The sequence below is a fragment of the Oncorhynchus kisutch genome, linkage group LG27 (genome assembly GCF_002021735.2).
Source record: "Oncorhynchus kisutch isolate 150728-3 linkage group LG27, Okis_V2, whole genome shotgun sequence".
NCBI lineage: Eukaryota > Metazoa > Chordata > Actinopteri > Salmoniformes > Salmonidae > Oncorhynchus > Oncorhynchus kisutch.
In genome coordinates, this window is record NC_034200.2 from 6,167,532 (window position 1) to 6,180,077 (window position 12,546).

At 43.7% G+C, this 12,546-nt stretch overlaps 1 protein-coding gene across 4 annotated transcripts; it reads left to right on the forward strand.

Moving 5' to 3' along the window:
- On the forward strand, nucleotides 1-12,521 carry mpz (myelin protein zero). Of its 4 annotated transcripts, none has more exons than XM_020462545.2 (6): nucleotides 1-251; nucleotides 1,920-2,086; nucleotides 2,839-3,052; nucleotides 3,247-3,376; nucleotides 3,939-3,987; nucleotides 11,215-12,521. In XM_020462545.2, the coding sequence occupies exons 1-6, from the start codon at nucleotides 206-208 to the stop codon at nucleotides 11,215-11,217; spliced, it is 609 nt and encodes a 202-aa protein (XP_020318134.1). In that variant the 5' UTR covers nucleotides 1-205; the 3' UTR covers nucleotides 11,218-12,521. The 4 variants fall into 4 exon arrangements, with proteins under 4 accessions (XP_020318134.1, XP_020318132.1, XP_020318131.1 ...); XM_020462543.2 differs by having other exon boundaries at nucleotides 65-251; nucleotides 8,371-12,521; XM_020462542.2 differs by having other exon boundaries at nucleotides 65-251; nucleotides 8,669-12,521.
- The last annotated feature ends 25 nt before the right edge of the window (nucleotides 12,522-12,546 follow it).

Here is a 12,546-nt window from a genome sequence, read left to right on the forward strand (position 1 = left end):
GAGGGAGGAATGGGGCCGAGCAGTGGAGAGCGAGGGGTGTGGTTGGTTATAAAAACCTGGGACACTGTTGTCCTGTTGTGAAGCCCTCTGTCCTGGAACCCTGCACCCCCTCGGTCCTATCTCTCCATCACTTCATAGTGGGACTCTTCTGCAGCATCCAGTGAGGTCTGCAACATCACTTGAAGAACCCATAGAGTCAGGAACCATGCTGACCATTTTGGCGCTAGCGTCGGTCATACTCCTGGGAATAGGTAAAAAGTATATTTCATTTTTCCTAATATATCCCTGACCTTAGTCCTAACCCTAAGTACAATGGTTCATTACAATAGTTGCTACACTGTAACTATAGGAATAACTACACAGTATAAGTCCACTGTAATGTAACTTGTTATCGCAAATATTTGGGGGGGAAGGTTAAAGTTCACATAGTATCGGTGACACAATTTTAATGAATAACATTTATGATGAATGATCTCGTATGCTTTCTTTTCATTTTATTCTAAAAAGCCCTTTATACATGCTTGGTATTTCACTCTCAGCTGTACATTAAACTAATCCCGGGGGTCACTGAATCTGGTTGACTCTGGGTTCTGCGTTATTGGTGCATTTCTTAATGAATGAATTAAAGGGAAAGGAAGTAAAGGAAAACCTGAGCAGATGCTTTTTCTTGTCATACGTTGTTATACAGATGTTATATTGGTGTGACTATTATTGTCATAACTACAGCAACATTTTGTTCTTCATCCGTGTTTCTCTTATACAGAGTTAATTCCGTAAGGCTCACAAAGTTAAGATGAGGGCATACATTTTGGGACTCACTCTGAGACTGTGTATTGACAGCATTTCTACACTTGAGTGGAGATCTTCTTTGCAGCTTTGTCAAAATGCAATTAAAAACGCCAAGTCTCACTCGATTGACAACTTCTGTGCTGGCTGACATCATTTATTAAAGGCCGCTGGAGTTCCGAGCTGCATGTGAAAGTATGAAATGTGCATCTTTAGAGTTCTGAATGTGATTTGTGTGTGAGTCAGTATCTTGGGTCAAAATCTTGAATCAAACGGAATACAAGTAATTGATGATAGCAATGTTTGTAGATGCCATTACATAATTGGTGGTGGTTGTTGTACTGCGGTACTAATTGCATTCACAATGGAAGTGATATATTGATTTTATGGCGAATATAGAATTTACATTCATTTGTCAAGGACACAACATAGCTATTTATATTCTGTGGGTAGCTACGTTGTACTTTTTAGTTCATATCAACGCCAATCCTTGCTGCATGCTATCATTGCACATGTTCATACCTCATTGAACCTTGCATAAATAGTGGTTGTGTGTGCCTGTCTGTAAAAGGAATGGAATGAAAGACTTAAAAAGGCTTTGCAACTGAAAGACATTGAAATGAACTTGAACTTGTTATCCTCTTGACTGTCTTTTCATAGTATATTAAATGGTACATCGACAGGAGAATAGTTTTAAAGGTTGTGTTTGTTTAATACTCCACAATAGTCTACTGGAACCATAGTCTGGAACAAACCCTTGCAACTAAAAATTAAAACCCCTTTCTCTGCCATACATCCCAGAGGCACATTTTATAAGTGTGTACTGTGTATTTTTCTTATTGAACCATGTCTGCTCCAGTCCACTCTATACTATTGTCTGTTTTCATAGTATGTATATCCTTTATATCCCCAATAGTTTTGAAGCATGCAGTGATGATCTTTCGCGTTTGTATATTTGTATTGAAGCCACCATAAACATTTACAATGGTAGAAGCTTACATACAGGCAATGGTACAATGGTATCTTGGAGGTAACAAATGGTAATGGTTCACACCAGGAAGTGTGAAAAAGGTCATTATGGACCGCATGGGTGCTGATCTTTCCTATTTAACCCTGTGTCTTAACCCCTGTAGTGCCCCAGCAGTCTGAGGCCATCGTCATCTACACGGGCTGGGAGCGTCACGCCCTGGTGGGCTCCGACATCCGTCTTTCCTGCTCCTTCTTCTCCTGGCGCTGGACCTCTGATGACGTCACCTTCTCCTGGAGCTACCGGCCCGACGGTGCCAGGGACGCCATCTCTGTACATATATACTCTCCTCTATCATCATCCTCCTCTAGCCTCCTCTATGGATGCGTCCCTAATTGCACCCTATTCCTTAGATAGTGCATTGCTTTTAACCAGAGCCCTATGAGCCTATTCCTTAAATATAATGCACCCTTTGGGTCCTGGTCAAAAGTAGTGCACTACATAGGGAATAGGGTGCCATTTGGGACACTGACCTATCACTTCTTTCCCATCCCCTTCTCATTCCCCTCATCTCACCTGGTGCCAGCTCTTTAATTTCAGTCCCTCGCACCTTATCTCCATCTTATTAGCTCTCTCTTCTCGCTGTGCCTTGCCCTCCTTGGCCCCCAATCTCACCCCCCCATATCCCCCTTGTCCCCCTCTCCTACTTTCATTATCTCACTCTTCTTCTCTCCTCTGCTTTCACCCACCTCTTGCCTCTCTCCCTCTGAAACGATATCACCCCCTTCCTACTCCTTCCTGTCCCTTTCTCTCTAGCGCAGTTGTTTAGATCCAAATAATGGACTTAATTTACAAGTTTCTCCTTTTAGCACATTTAATCTGTACCGTATCTAACAATTCATGTCATCTTTAGCCTAGATGTAGTCTGGACTCAGATCTGTTTCTGCTCTCTTGCCAACAAAAATGTTGCCATGACAGTTCCATAAGGAGTTGGTAAGAGAGCAGAAACAGACTGGCCTCCAGGCTAGCCTAGATGTAAAAGCAGACAAGACACTGAATCCCTTTTACGGTCTTCCGGACTCCAGGTCTTCCACTACACCGGTGGAGCTCCCTACGTAGACAACAAGGGACCCTTCAGAGACAGGCTGGAGTTTGTGGGGAACCCTGGTCGCCGGGACGGATCCATCCTGCTCAAAAACCTAGACTACGGAGACAACGGCACCTTCACCTGCGATGCCAAGAACCCACCTGACATAGTGGGACGCGCCTCCAGTGTCAGACTGCTGGTCTTTGAGAAGGGTGAGAGCATAGAATTACTAGCCTGGGTTTCGATCTTGCCACTCGTTGTCATGCCTGCACTCCTTGCATGTTTGCCATGACAAGGAGTGGCATGAATGTACAAACTGATCAGGGACCAGGCTATATAATTACATAGAGAATCCCTAGAATGGCAAGTAGACAGTCCTTGTCTTGCCTTCTCTTTTATCTCTCAGTTCCCATCCAGGCCGGAGTGATCACAGGGTCCATCATCGGTGCAGTGCTGGGTCTGTTGTTGCTGATCGTTGTCATCTACTATCTCATGAGGTTCCTGGTGGCCCGCAGAGTCTTCAACCTCAGTGTCAGGTCAGTGCCCCTGTGCCTCGGTCTAGGGCCAAAGCCAGAGCCCATCCCAGGCCTGGACACCTGTATGGTTTAGCTGGCACTAGGTGGCACTCAGTTCTTTTGTTCGTAAAGGTATTTTTCAGATTTTATTGAACAGATAGAGAGAGAGGATGACAGTGGGGAAAAGTTTTGTCAAAAATGTTGCAGAGGCTATGGCAATACAGCTACACCACACAGACCACAGGTGGCATTTAGTTGACCGCTGATTAAGTTCTACAGTCAGTCTATGATCATATAAATATGACGAATTGAACAGACTTGGAACCTCTGACCATGGCAATTTGACTGGTACTCACTACGGCTAACCTGGTACTGCAATGCATGATTTCCATGGTAATGTAGTTCCATTCCAGTTCTGTATATATGTTCTTGTCTCCTAACCTACCCGGAGAGTCAGTGCTGTTCTGTTCTTTCTGATAGCTACAAAGCAGGACTATACTGTAACAGCAGCAGCATATTGCTTTGACCACTGGAGGGAGAGGTGTGACATCCACCTGACGTTGTTCTCTTTTGTTTCCTCCAGCAAACATGGAAAGAAAGGGAAGGGTAAAGAGGGATCACAGCAGAGACAGGCAAGTCCTCTCGTCGTCGGCTCACTCACAACCACACAACGACAACAACAGCAGCTCACAACTACAGCACACAAGTACCGTACAACACAAGTCATGTAAGAGTACAACACCTATATGACAGCGCATACCATAACAACTTGGTTTTCACACAGCCACAGAACCACACTTTCAGCACGGTATGGTTAGTAAGAGCCCCACAGAGCAGGCATTATGGCACCACCAAAGCAAACACGTGTAATAATCCTCTCCTGCTATTAAACGAAACAGTCATCGAGTGTTGGAACGCTTTAAATCCAGTCAGTCGCCCAAAAGCTTAAGAGCTAAATGACCGCCCCCTCCCCCACTCTTATATCCTTCCTCCGTTCGTTTTACCACCTCCTCAAGGGCCAACAAACACAATACAATGGGTAAATAGTTGGGGGAAGTTCACCCGTTTTTACGTGGCCTTCTTTTCACTCTTTCTGTGGTTGTAGTTGATCCCTCCACCACATATCGTTTTTTAAATATTTTGTTTAATTACAGAGAAAATTTGTTGTAAAATTTAGCTGTCACCACTTGCTATATTGACTTATAATGCAATATGCAAATATGTCTAAAGCATATTATAAACATTATAAAACACTCTGCACCAACTCATATAACATCAGAATCCCATTCTGAATGATGTCTCTGCAAAAAAATATATATATATATTTGCCATAAATCCATGTTTTAATTAGGCTGTTTTACAACACTGAAATATGCAAATATGGATTTATGGGAGAATTATTATTATAATTTTTTTTTTTTGGGGGGGGGGGGTTGTGCAGAGACATCATTCACAACGGATTCTGATGCAACATGCTTCGGACACATTTTCACAATGCATTGTAGTCAATAGCAAATGATCTCAGCAAAATGTGTCTACTAATTTTCACTGTAACAAAACAAAATATGAAACAGTTTAGGTAATCAACTACAAGAGAGTGAAAAGGCCCCATGTAAAAATGGGTGAACTTCCCATAACACCAACCACCATTGTGAAATGGCAAGTTCGTGAGGCAAGTTCGTGTAGTACAGTAATTTGATTCCCTGTGAATGGAACTGAGTTGCTCTCAGTGGGAGAGAAAGTAGAGAAAGAGGGAGACCTACTGATTCTGAGTCAAATGAAAATCACTGGCCCTATTATCGGCTCACAGTTGTCTAAAATTACACTGAGTCACACAGTCACACTGGGGTATAAGTGCAAGGTAGGGGGTGGATAGCTCTAATGTGCCTCCCAAATGGCACCCTATTCCCTATCTATATATATCTATATATATAGATATTCTTTTTACCTTTATTTAACTAGGCAAGTCCTCCCAAATGGCTCCCTATATATATATATATCTATATATATTTTTTTAAATATATATATATACATTTTTTTTAATATATTTGTATTTATTTATTTTATTTACCTTTATTTAACTAGGCAAGTCAGTTGAGAACAAATTCTTATTTTCAACGATGGTTAACTGCCTTGTTCAGGGGCAGAACGCCAGATTTTTACCTTGTCAGCTCGGGGATTTTGCAACCTTTCGGTTACTAGTCCAACGCTCTAACCACTACGCTACCTGTCGCCCCAGGTAGCAGTGCATATAGAGCACTACCTTTGACCAGAGTCGTGCACTATATGGAATAGGGTTGCACTTGGGGAGCGGCCTTAGTATTTCATTAATATGACACTCTTTCTTTCTTGTAAGCTTTTGGTATTCCCGCTGGTTCCTCCCAGGTCCAATTAAATCCAATTATTTTCTATATTGTGAGAGAGGTAATCCATGTCAAATAGAATGATGATGTATGCTGGTAAATTACATCATAGGGTATTGATCAATTCACTAAGACGTCTTCATGGAAGTAGTCAAGGGTCTAGGGTTGCTAAATCCTGGTAACTTTCCCAGGTTTTCCAGAACCAGGATTTCTGGGAAACCTGAACATTTTGGGAAAGTTTAGGCAATGTTTCAACACTACAAGGACAGTTTGGCGTGTAGTTAGTTTCCTCACGGTATTGTTTTAGGAATCAATCAGGTATGCAGTTGGCTGGGGTCTTTACAGTATCAGAGGTCAGGGGTTGGATTCAGGGTTTACTTCTGTCTACCTCAGCATTAGAGTGCACTGTCATTCTCATCTCCCCACAGCTCTCGCTGATTATGTCCAAAATGGAATCCTATTCCCTATATATTGCTCTACTACTTTTTTACCAGAGCCCTATGGCTCCTGGTCAAAAGAACTGCAATGGTTGCGTCCCAAATGGCAAGGGTCCTGGTCAAAAGTAGTGCACTATATAGGGTGCTATTTGGGATGCAGGCATTGTCACATGACGGATTGTCAGGTTGCACTTGAGTTGCAGTCAGTTGCACAAAATGCCTGGAGGTTGGGTGCATAAATTAATGATATATCTCACAGTCAAAAGGACACTTGCTGAAATTCTGACAGTATTGTTACATACACAGTTTCACCATGAGCAAATCATTTCATGGTGCGGGGACAAAAACAACCTTTGGAGAAAAATGTGCAAAACAGTCTTCTCCTCACTATGGCTCCTCTCTTTTAAACTATGTATGTAAACACGTTTACGGGGTTTTCATATATTTGTCAAATGTGCTGTTTAATCAAACAGGCCTTATCTACTTCCCAAATTGCACCCTATTCCCGACATAGTGCACTACTTATGACCAGAGCCTCAAAAAGAGGCTACTCAAAAGTAGTGCACTATATAGGGAACAGGGTGCCATTTGGGAAATAAACAGGATGTTCATCTATAGGGTTTACTTGTAAAACATGCCGTTTGATTGAACAGGCCTTATTTAGCGCTATGCTGACTCCACACAATCTGTATCAGCCACTGTATCTGGGCTATTTCTATTTGCTGGGCTTGCACAACAAAGCTGCGAGAATGCCATTGGCTGCATCCAAAGTGGCACCCTATTCCCCATAAGGCTCTTGTCAAAAGTAGTGCACTATATAGAGAATAGGGTGCCATTTAGAATGAGACCACCATCATGTGGCATCTTCGTTCACCATTACTCCATTAGGGGAGGGAGGCAGAGTGGGAGAGAGAGTATTAGTAGCTGACTACCCTGGAGCCTGAAGCAGCATACAGCACACAACAGAGAGTATTAGTAGCTGACTACCCTGAAGAGCCTGAAGCAGCATACAGCACACAACAGAGAGTATTAGTAGCTGACTACCCTGAAGAGCCTGAAGCAGCATACAGCACACAACAGAGAGTATTAGTAGCTGACTACCCTGAAGAGCCTGAAGCAGCATACAGCACACAACAGAGAGTATTAGTAGCTGACTACCCTGAAGAGCCTGAAGCAGCATACAGCACACAACAGGCTGTACTGGAATGATAATACAGTGCACTCAATATTGATCCCAGCAAACACACCGTCCCCACCCATTCTCTCCATTCCTCCCTCTCACTCACTCACTAGCTCATTCACATTCCCTTTATCTAGTCCCTCTCTCCCCCTTTCTTTTCCGTCTCATCCTTTTTCTTGTCCTCCCTCCTTGTCCTGTCTGTCTATCCTTCCTTCTACTCCCTCCGGATGGCCGTGAGAAGCCCCTGTCTTTCTTTCTTCCTTTCTTCCTTTCTCTCTGTGTCTTCTTGTTCTGTCTCTCTCTCCACAGGTGAACAGCCAGTTTGTTTTTGGATCCGTATTCTGCTTAACTGATCCATCCTCTGATCAATCGCTGTCTCTACCTGTCTATATCTCTATTTAGTAAGGGACTTAGCTTAGCTCCTAACCCCCTTCTCTGCCTGCGTCCCAAATGGCACCTTATTCGCTATGAAGTGCACCACTTTTGACTAAGTAGTGCACTATATAGGGAATAGGGTGCCATTTTGGACATAGATCTGTCTATAGGCACTGTAGCGATAGCCATGCACTTGACCTTTTACCCTTTCCATAGCAGCCCAGTGTCTCTTTATGTTAGCAATTGCTTTTCAGTAAGGTAATTACATTAGATTGCTCTGACCTTTCCTTTTCACTAACTCAGAGGCGACTTTCCTCTTGCAGGTGGCCTCTGTACCGAGCCCTTACCTTCCCAGTCTACTCCCTTGCTCCCATGTCCTTAGCTCCAGTAAGATGAGGTTTTGCAGAAATACATTATTTGTTGTCATTGTCATGGTCCATTTGGTAGATCGATGTGTTTGAGTGAACTGACGGCAATGCATGTGTGATTGGTGCATGTCTGGGTGTTGATTGGTTAAAGTTGACTCAAAGCTGCATTTTAAGACACCTGCTATGTTGGAAATAGATGTGTAGCAGACCTGTGTCAGACGTTAGATCTGACTGTAGCAGTCCTGTCACTCTGTCCCTAACTCATCGATGCCTGTTTTGTCACCCCTTGCAGCCCTGGAGACCGCCCCCCGTCACTTGCCTCCCCCTTACCTCCTAAATATGACTCTCTTTCTCTTTTTCTCCTAAATGTACCTCTCTCTCTCTCTCTGCTCTAATGTAAATACCTCCCTCCCTCCTTCAATCCTAATCCATCTGTTTCCTCATTTTTAACATGCCCATCGATCTCACCCATCTCCCCAGTGCTAACACGACTTCTCTCCCCCTCCCTCTTCCCTACTCTCCTTTCTCACACTCCTCCTTTCCTCCTGAAGTGACTCCTCTCCTCCCCTGTTCCCTCCTCCTCTCCACAGGGCCCAACTCTCTCCATCGGAGACCCGTCCAAGCTGAAGGCCGCCGCCTCAGAAAAGAAGAAGCAGGAGTCGCGCAAGGATAAGAAATAGGATACGGGGAGCAGAGAGCTAGAGCCCCAACACACAGCCCAGCCCAAAGCAATGAGACAGGCAGAGAGAGCAGGAACAGGGGGAGGGGACTCACCCAAGGGGGCAGGGCCTGGTAGGGTGCTGATGACCATCGAGCTGGAGCTCTCCAAGTGGGAAAAAGAGGGGGAGGGGAAGAGGGGTGGGTCCGCCTCGGCCAAATCATCCAGTTTCCTGTCCCTGTCCAAGCTCTCCAAAAAACTGACCCTTAAATAAGTGAATGAGAGTCATACTGGAGAGGGAGGCAGCGGAGAACCTTAATTAAGGAGGCAGTCTTAAAGAACTGTAAGGCTGTGTCCCAAATGGCTCCATATTCCCTACATAGTGCACTACTTCTGACCAGAGCCCTATGGGCCCTGGTCAAAAGTAGTGCAGTGCACTAAATAGGGAATAGGGTGCTATTTCGGAGGCAGCCTTAGTCTGTCTTCAACGGTATATTCTTTCCCACAAGATCTAAGCCTTTACAACTCAAAGTATATTCATCATGATCTCAATGCCACACTGGGGTGAACATAGACACAATAGTGCTAAAAAATATATGATAGCTCAATCAATGGAAGTGAAACACTCCAACTACTACTGTCAGGTCATGAAACATACCATTTGAACCAAATCAAATGCCATCTGACTGCTAGTTTGATGACAAAATCTTAAAAGCTATTCCCAAGTTTGCCTTTCATTCTGACATCTTAGATGTGATGCAAGGCAGTATTCCTCAACTACGCCTGTCCGACACACATCAGAGAGTCCTGGCTACAGGGACCACCCGATTTGTTATTTTGTGTCTGTGTCCCAAATGGCACCCTATTCTCCACTCAGTGCACTACTTTGACCTGAGTCCTATGGGCCCTGGGGAGAGGATCTGTCAAAGTTTGACTTGTCCTCACACTGACTGATGTTCTCTCTTCTTTCTCCTCTCGTCTTTCACTGGGAGCACTTTTATTCTGACCCTCTTCGTTAAAACTGTAGAAGTTTCAAAAAAACTTTGAATGCTTACTCTTTCTCATCCTATCTTTTCTATCTCTCTTTCTCTCATAGATTTTCTGAATCTTATTTCTCAAAGACTCGACTTCCTCCCACTTGACTGCTTCAGCTTCCATACGCCACACCCTTTTAGACCACACCCCTTTCCTCCTGCCCCACCTTTTGATGCACTTGTCCTATCTCATTAACTCATTAAGTCCTGCCTATATAAGAGCAGTCCTACTAAGTTAAGCAAGAGTAGTCCTACTGAGTTCAGCATTTGTATGATGAGGCAGAACATACAACTCATAACCCATTTAGCTAGCATCAAGGCAGAGCAGACCCAGTATAGACATGCAGTGTAACAAATGGACCCACCAGGCTATTGAATAGAGATATTTGACCTCTCCCTAGAGAGGTCAAATAGTTCCTGAAACTTCTGTTAATGCTTCCTGCTGCTCAGTGCTCAATCAGATCAGGTGTGAGCGGTGTGAAGAGTTTGAATGCACTCTGTGCTGGACGAGTCAGAGTGAGGGAGAGAAATATGATTCCTAGCTCTTACCTTGTGTAGATGGGTTCAAATTGAAGTTCATATCGCCGGGTGATTCACTCCCTTCACATTTGAGCTAATGGAGGCCGTAGTGCTGTGCTGCCTTTCTGTCACTGCAAGCTGGAGGCTAGGTTATTCCTGTCTATAAGGGTGTAGTAGATACAGGCTTACTGTAACAGCTGCAATTTAAAACAGAGTAGAAAAAGCCCTGTTTGTTTGTGTCTGAGAGTACATCCCAAATGGCCAGCTATTTCCTATATATTGCACTACATTTGACCAGGGCCCATAGGGCTCTGGTTAAACATAGTGCACTATATATTGTATAGGGTGCCATTTTGGATGCAGCCTGCTTTGAATTCTGTGACTGAGTCCTTGAAATGACGTCACGTTGACAGCCAGTGGACATTCTCAGGCCCTGACAACAAAGGGATACTCCTCCTTTCTACTCCTCCGTGTTATTCTGGTCCCGTTAATCCCTTCTGCACATTTCCCCCCCCCTATTTTAGCACTTGCTGGTAACTGGATCCCTCTATCTCTCTCTCTCTCTTACACACACACACACACACACACACACACACACACACACACACACACACACACACACACACACACACACACACACACACACACACACACACACACACACACACACATACTGTCTTTCTCTAATTCTCTCTCTAATTCTCTCTCTCTCTCTCTCTCTCTCTCTCTCTCTCTCTCTCTCTCTCTCTGTGTCCTTTAGTGACGCTAAGCTATGTTCCCTCATAGACTACCCAATCCACTCTATACTTAAGCCTCTTCTATCTAGCTTTATCAGACAAAGCCAGACCCCATCTCAAACAAACTCAGCAATTCTTTTTTTCTTTTCTTTCCTCTCCTCCTCCTCCTCCCTCTTTTTCAAACTCAGTGATGGACACCTCTCTCCTCCACCCCCCTGATCACCAACGTCCCTCTCACTCACCCACCAATGCCAACACACCCCTGCACGTTCGTTCACCTACCTTTTCTGCTGGTTGGAATGCCACGTCGCTCTCTTCTGCCCCCTATTGGCCAGGGATGGAAACTGGGCAGAATCATCCATGTTATTAGTTCTCATTGAAGACTTTAATCTAGCTATAGCTCTCTGCCGGTCGCAAAGGTGCGTGTTTTATGTGTGTCTGTGTGTCTAGTCAGACTGTCATGTCAAACAAAAGATGATAAAAACACTGTACATGCATGTCATTCTAAAGTAAAGCAAATGATGAAACATTTTACTGAACAAGTGCACAAAAATGCTTGTTTTGTTTGAGGGAGGCGGATGTGTGATAGTATCTTCTTATGACATTTTATCACATTGATGCCCTTGTTCATGGAGGGGGATCTGTGTGGCTGTTTTTATTTTGGTGCATATTTTCCAGGAGCGGAAAATCAATATTTGTTATTTTAAGGTGCAAGCTGCATGGGGCTACAGTTGGCACTCGCAAGGTGAGGGAGGTGATGATGAGGAGGAGGAGGATAAGGGAGGTTAACTTCAGATGTTGCTGGTGGTCATGTGATTGGAAAAAAAAGAACAGGTTGTTGCTGGGATGAAGATACTTTGGAGAGAGAGAGCAAGACTTATCTTGTGTGTTAAGCCAAGCCAAAGCCCATATGTATCGCTGAAGATATGGTTCATCTCTCCCTAAAGCTCTCTCTTTCAAGGTCCTTACCCTGAGCTTCGGGTCTGAACGCTTGATAGGCTATGCGAGGTGGTTAGCGTAGGGTTTAGTGTTGAATGTGTTTTGTTCTTTTAACTGTGGACATAGGGAGTGTGTTAAAACCACACCATGGTTCATTAAGCCAAGAGAAAATGCATAGTTCTGTTCACCCCTTCGCTGTTTAACCAACTATCCATCATCAGATGTGATCAGTTTGAATGTGTCTTTCGGTTCTTTTTCAGTACAGCCACACGGACTCCTGACATAAAACAAACTGCCCTAAAATGTCTTCACAATGTTTTGTTGTCTGGATTGTGTACTGTACGTATTATTTTGGTTGTTAGATAACATTCCTTTCTTAGAAATGTCAAGCTTCTTAAATTTTTACGTTTATTTTAATGCTTATAATTAAAGTGCACTAATCATACACATTTCATTGTTATTTAAAATGTGTTGTAAAGGGAAGGTAAATAAAAATTAAAGCATCAAACACATCTCGGTTGTAAAAGGAGAATAAAATAAACCCAAATGAAAATGACTAGTGCTCTCCATGTCTGTTCCAT

What these genes read in the sequence shown, in the direction of transcription:
- mpz (XM_020462542.2), top strand. Translation starts at nt 206, where the DNA reads ATGCTGACCATTTTGGCGCTAGCGTCGGTCATACTCCTGGGAATAG. An exon ending in GGTCATACTCCTGGGAATAG is followed by an intron (nt 252 to 1,919) that starts GTAAAAAGTATA and finishes TAACCCCTGTAG; the next exon opens with TGCCCCAGCAGTCTGAGGCC. An exon ending in ACTGCTGGTCTTTGAGAAGG is followed by an intron (nt 3,053 to 3,246) that starts GTGAGAGCATAG and finishes TTTATCTCTCAG; the next exon opens with TTCCCATCCAGGCCGGAGTG.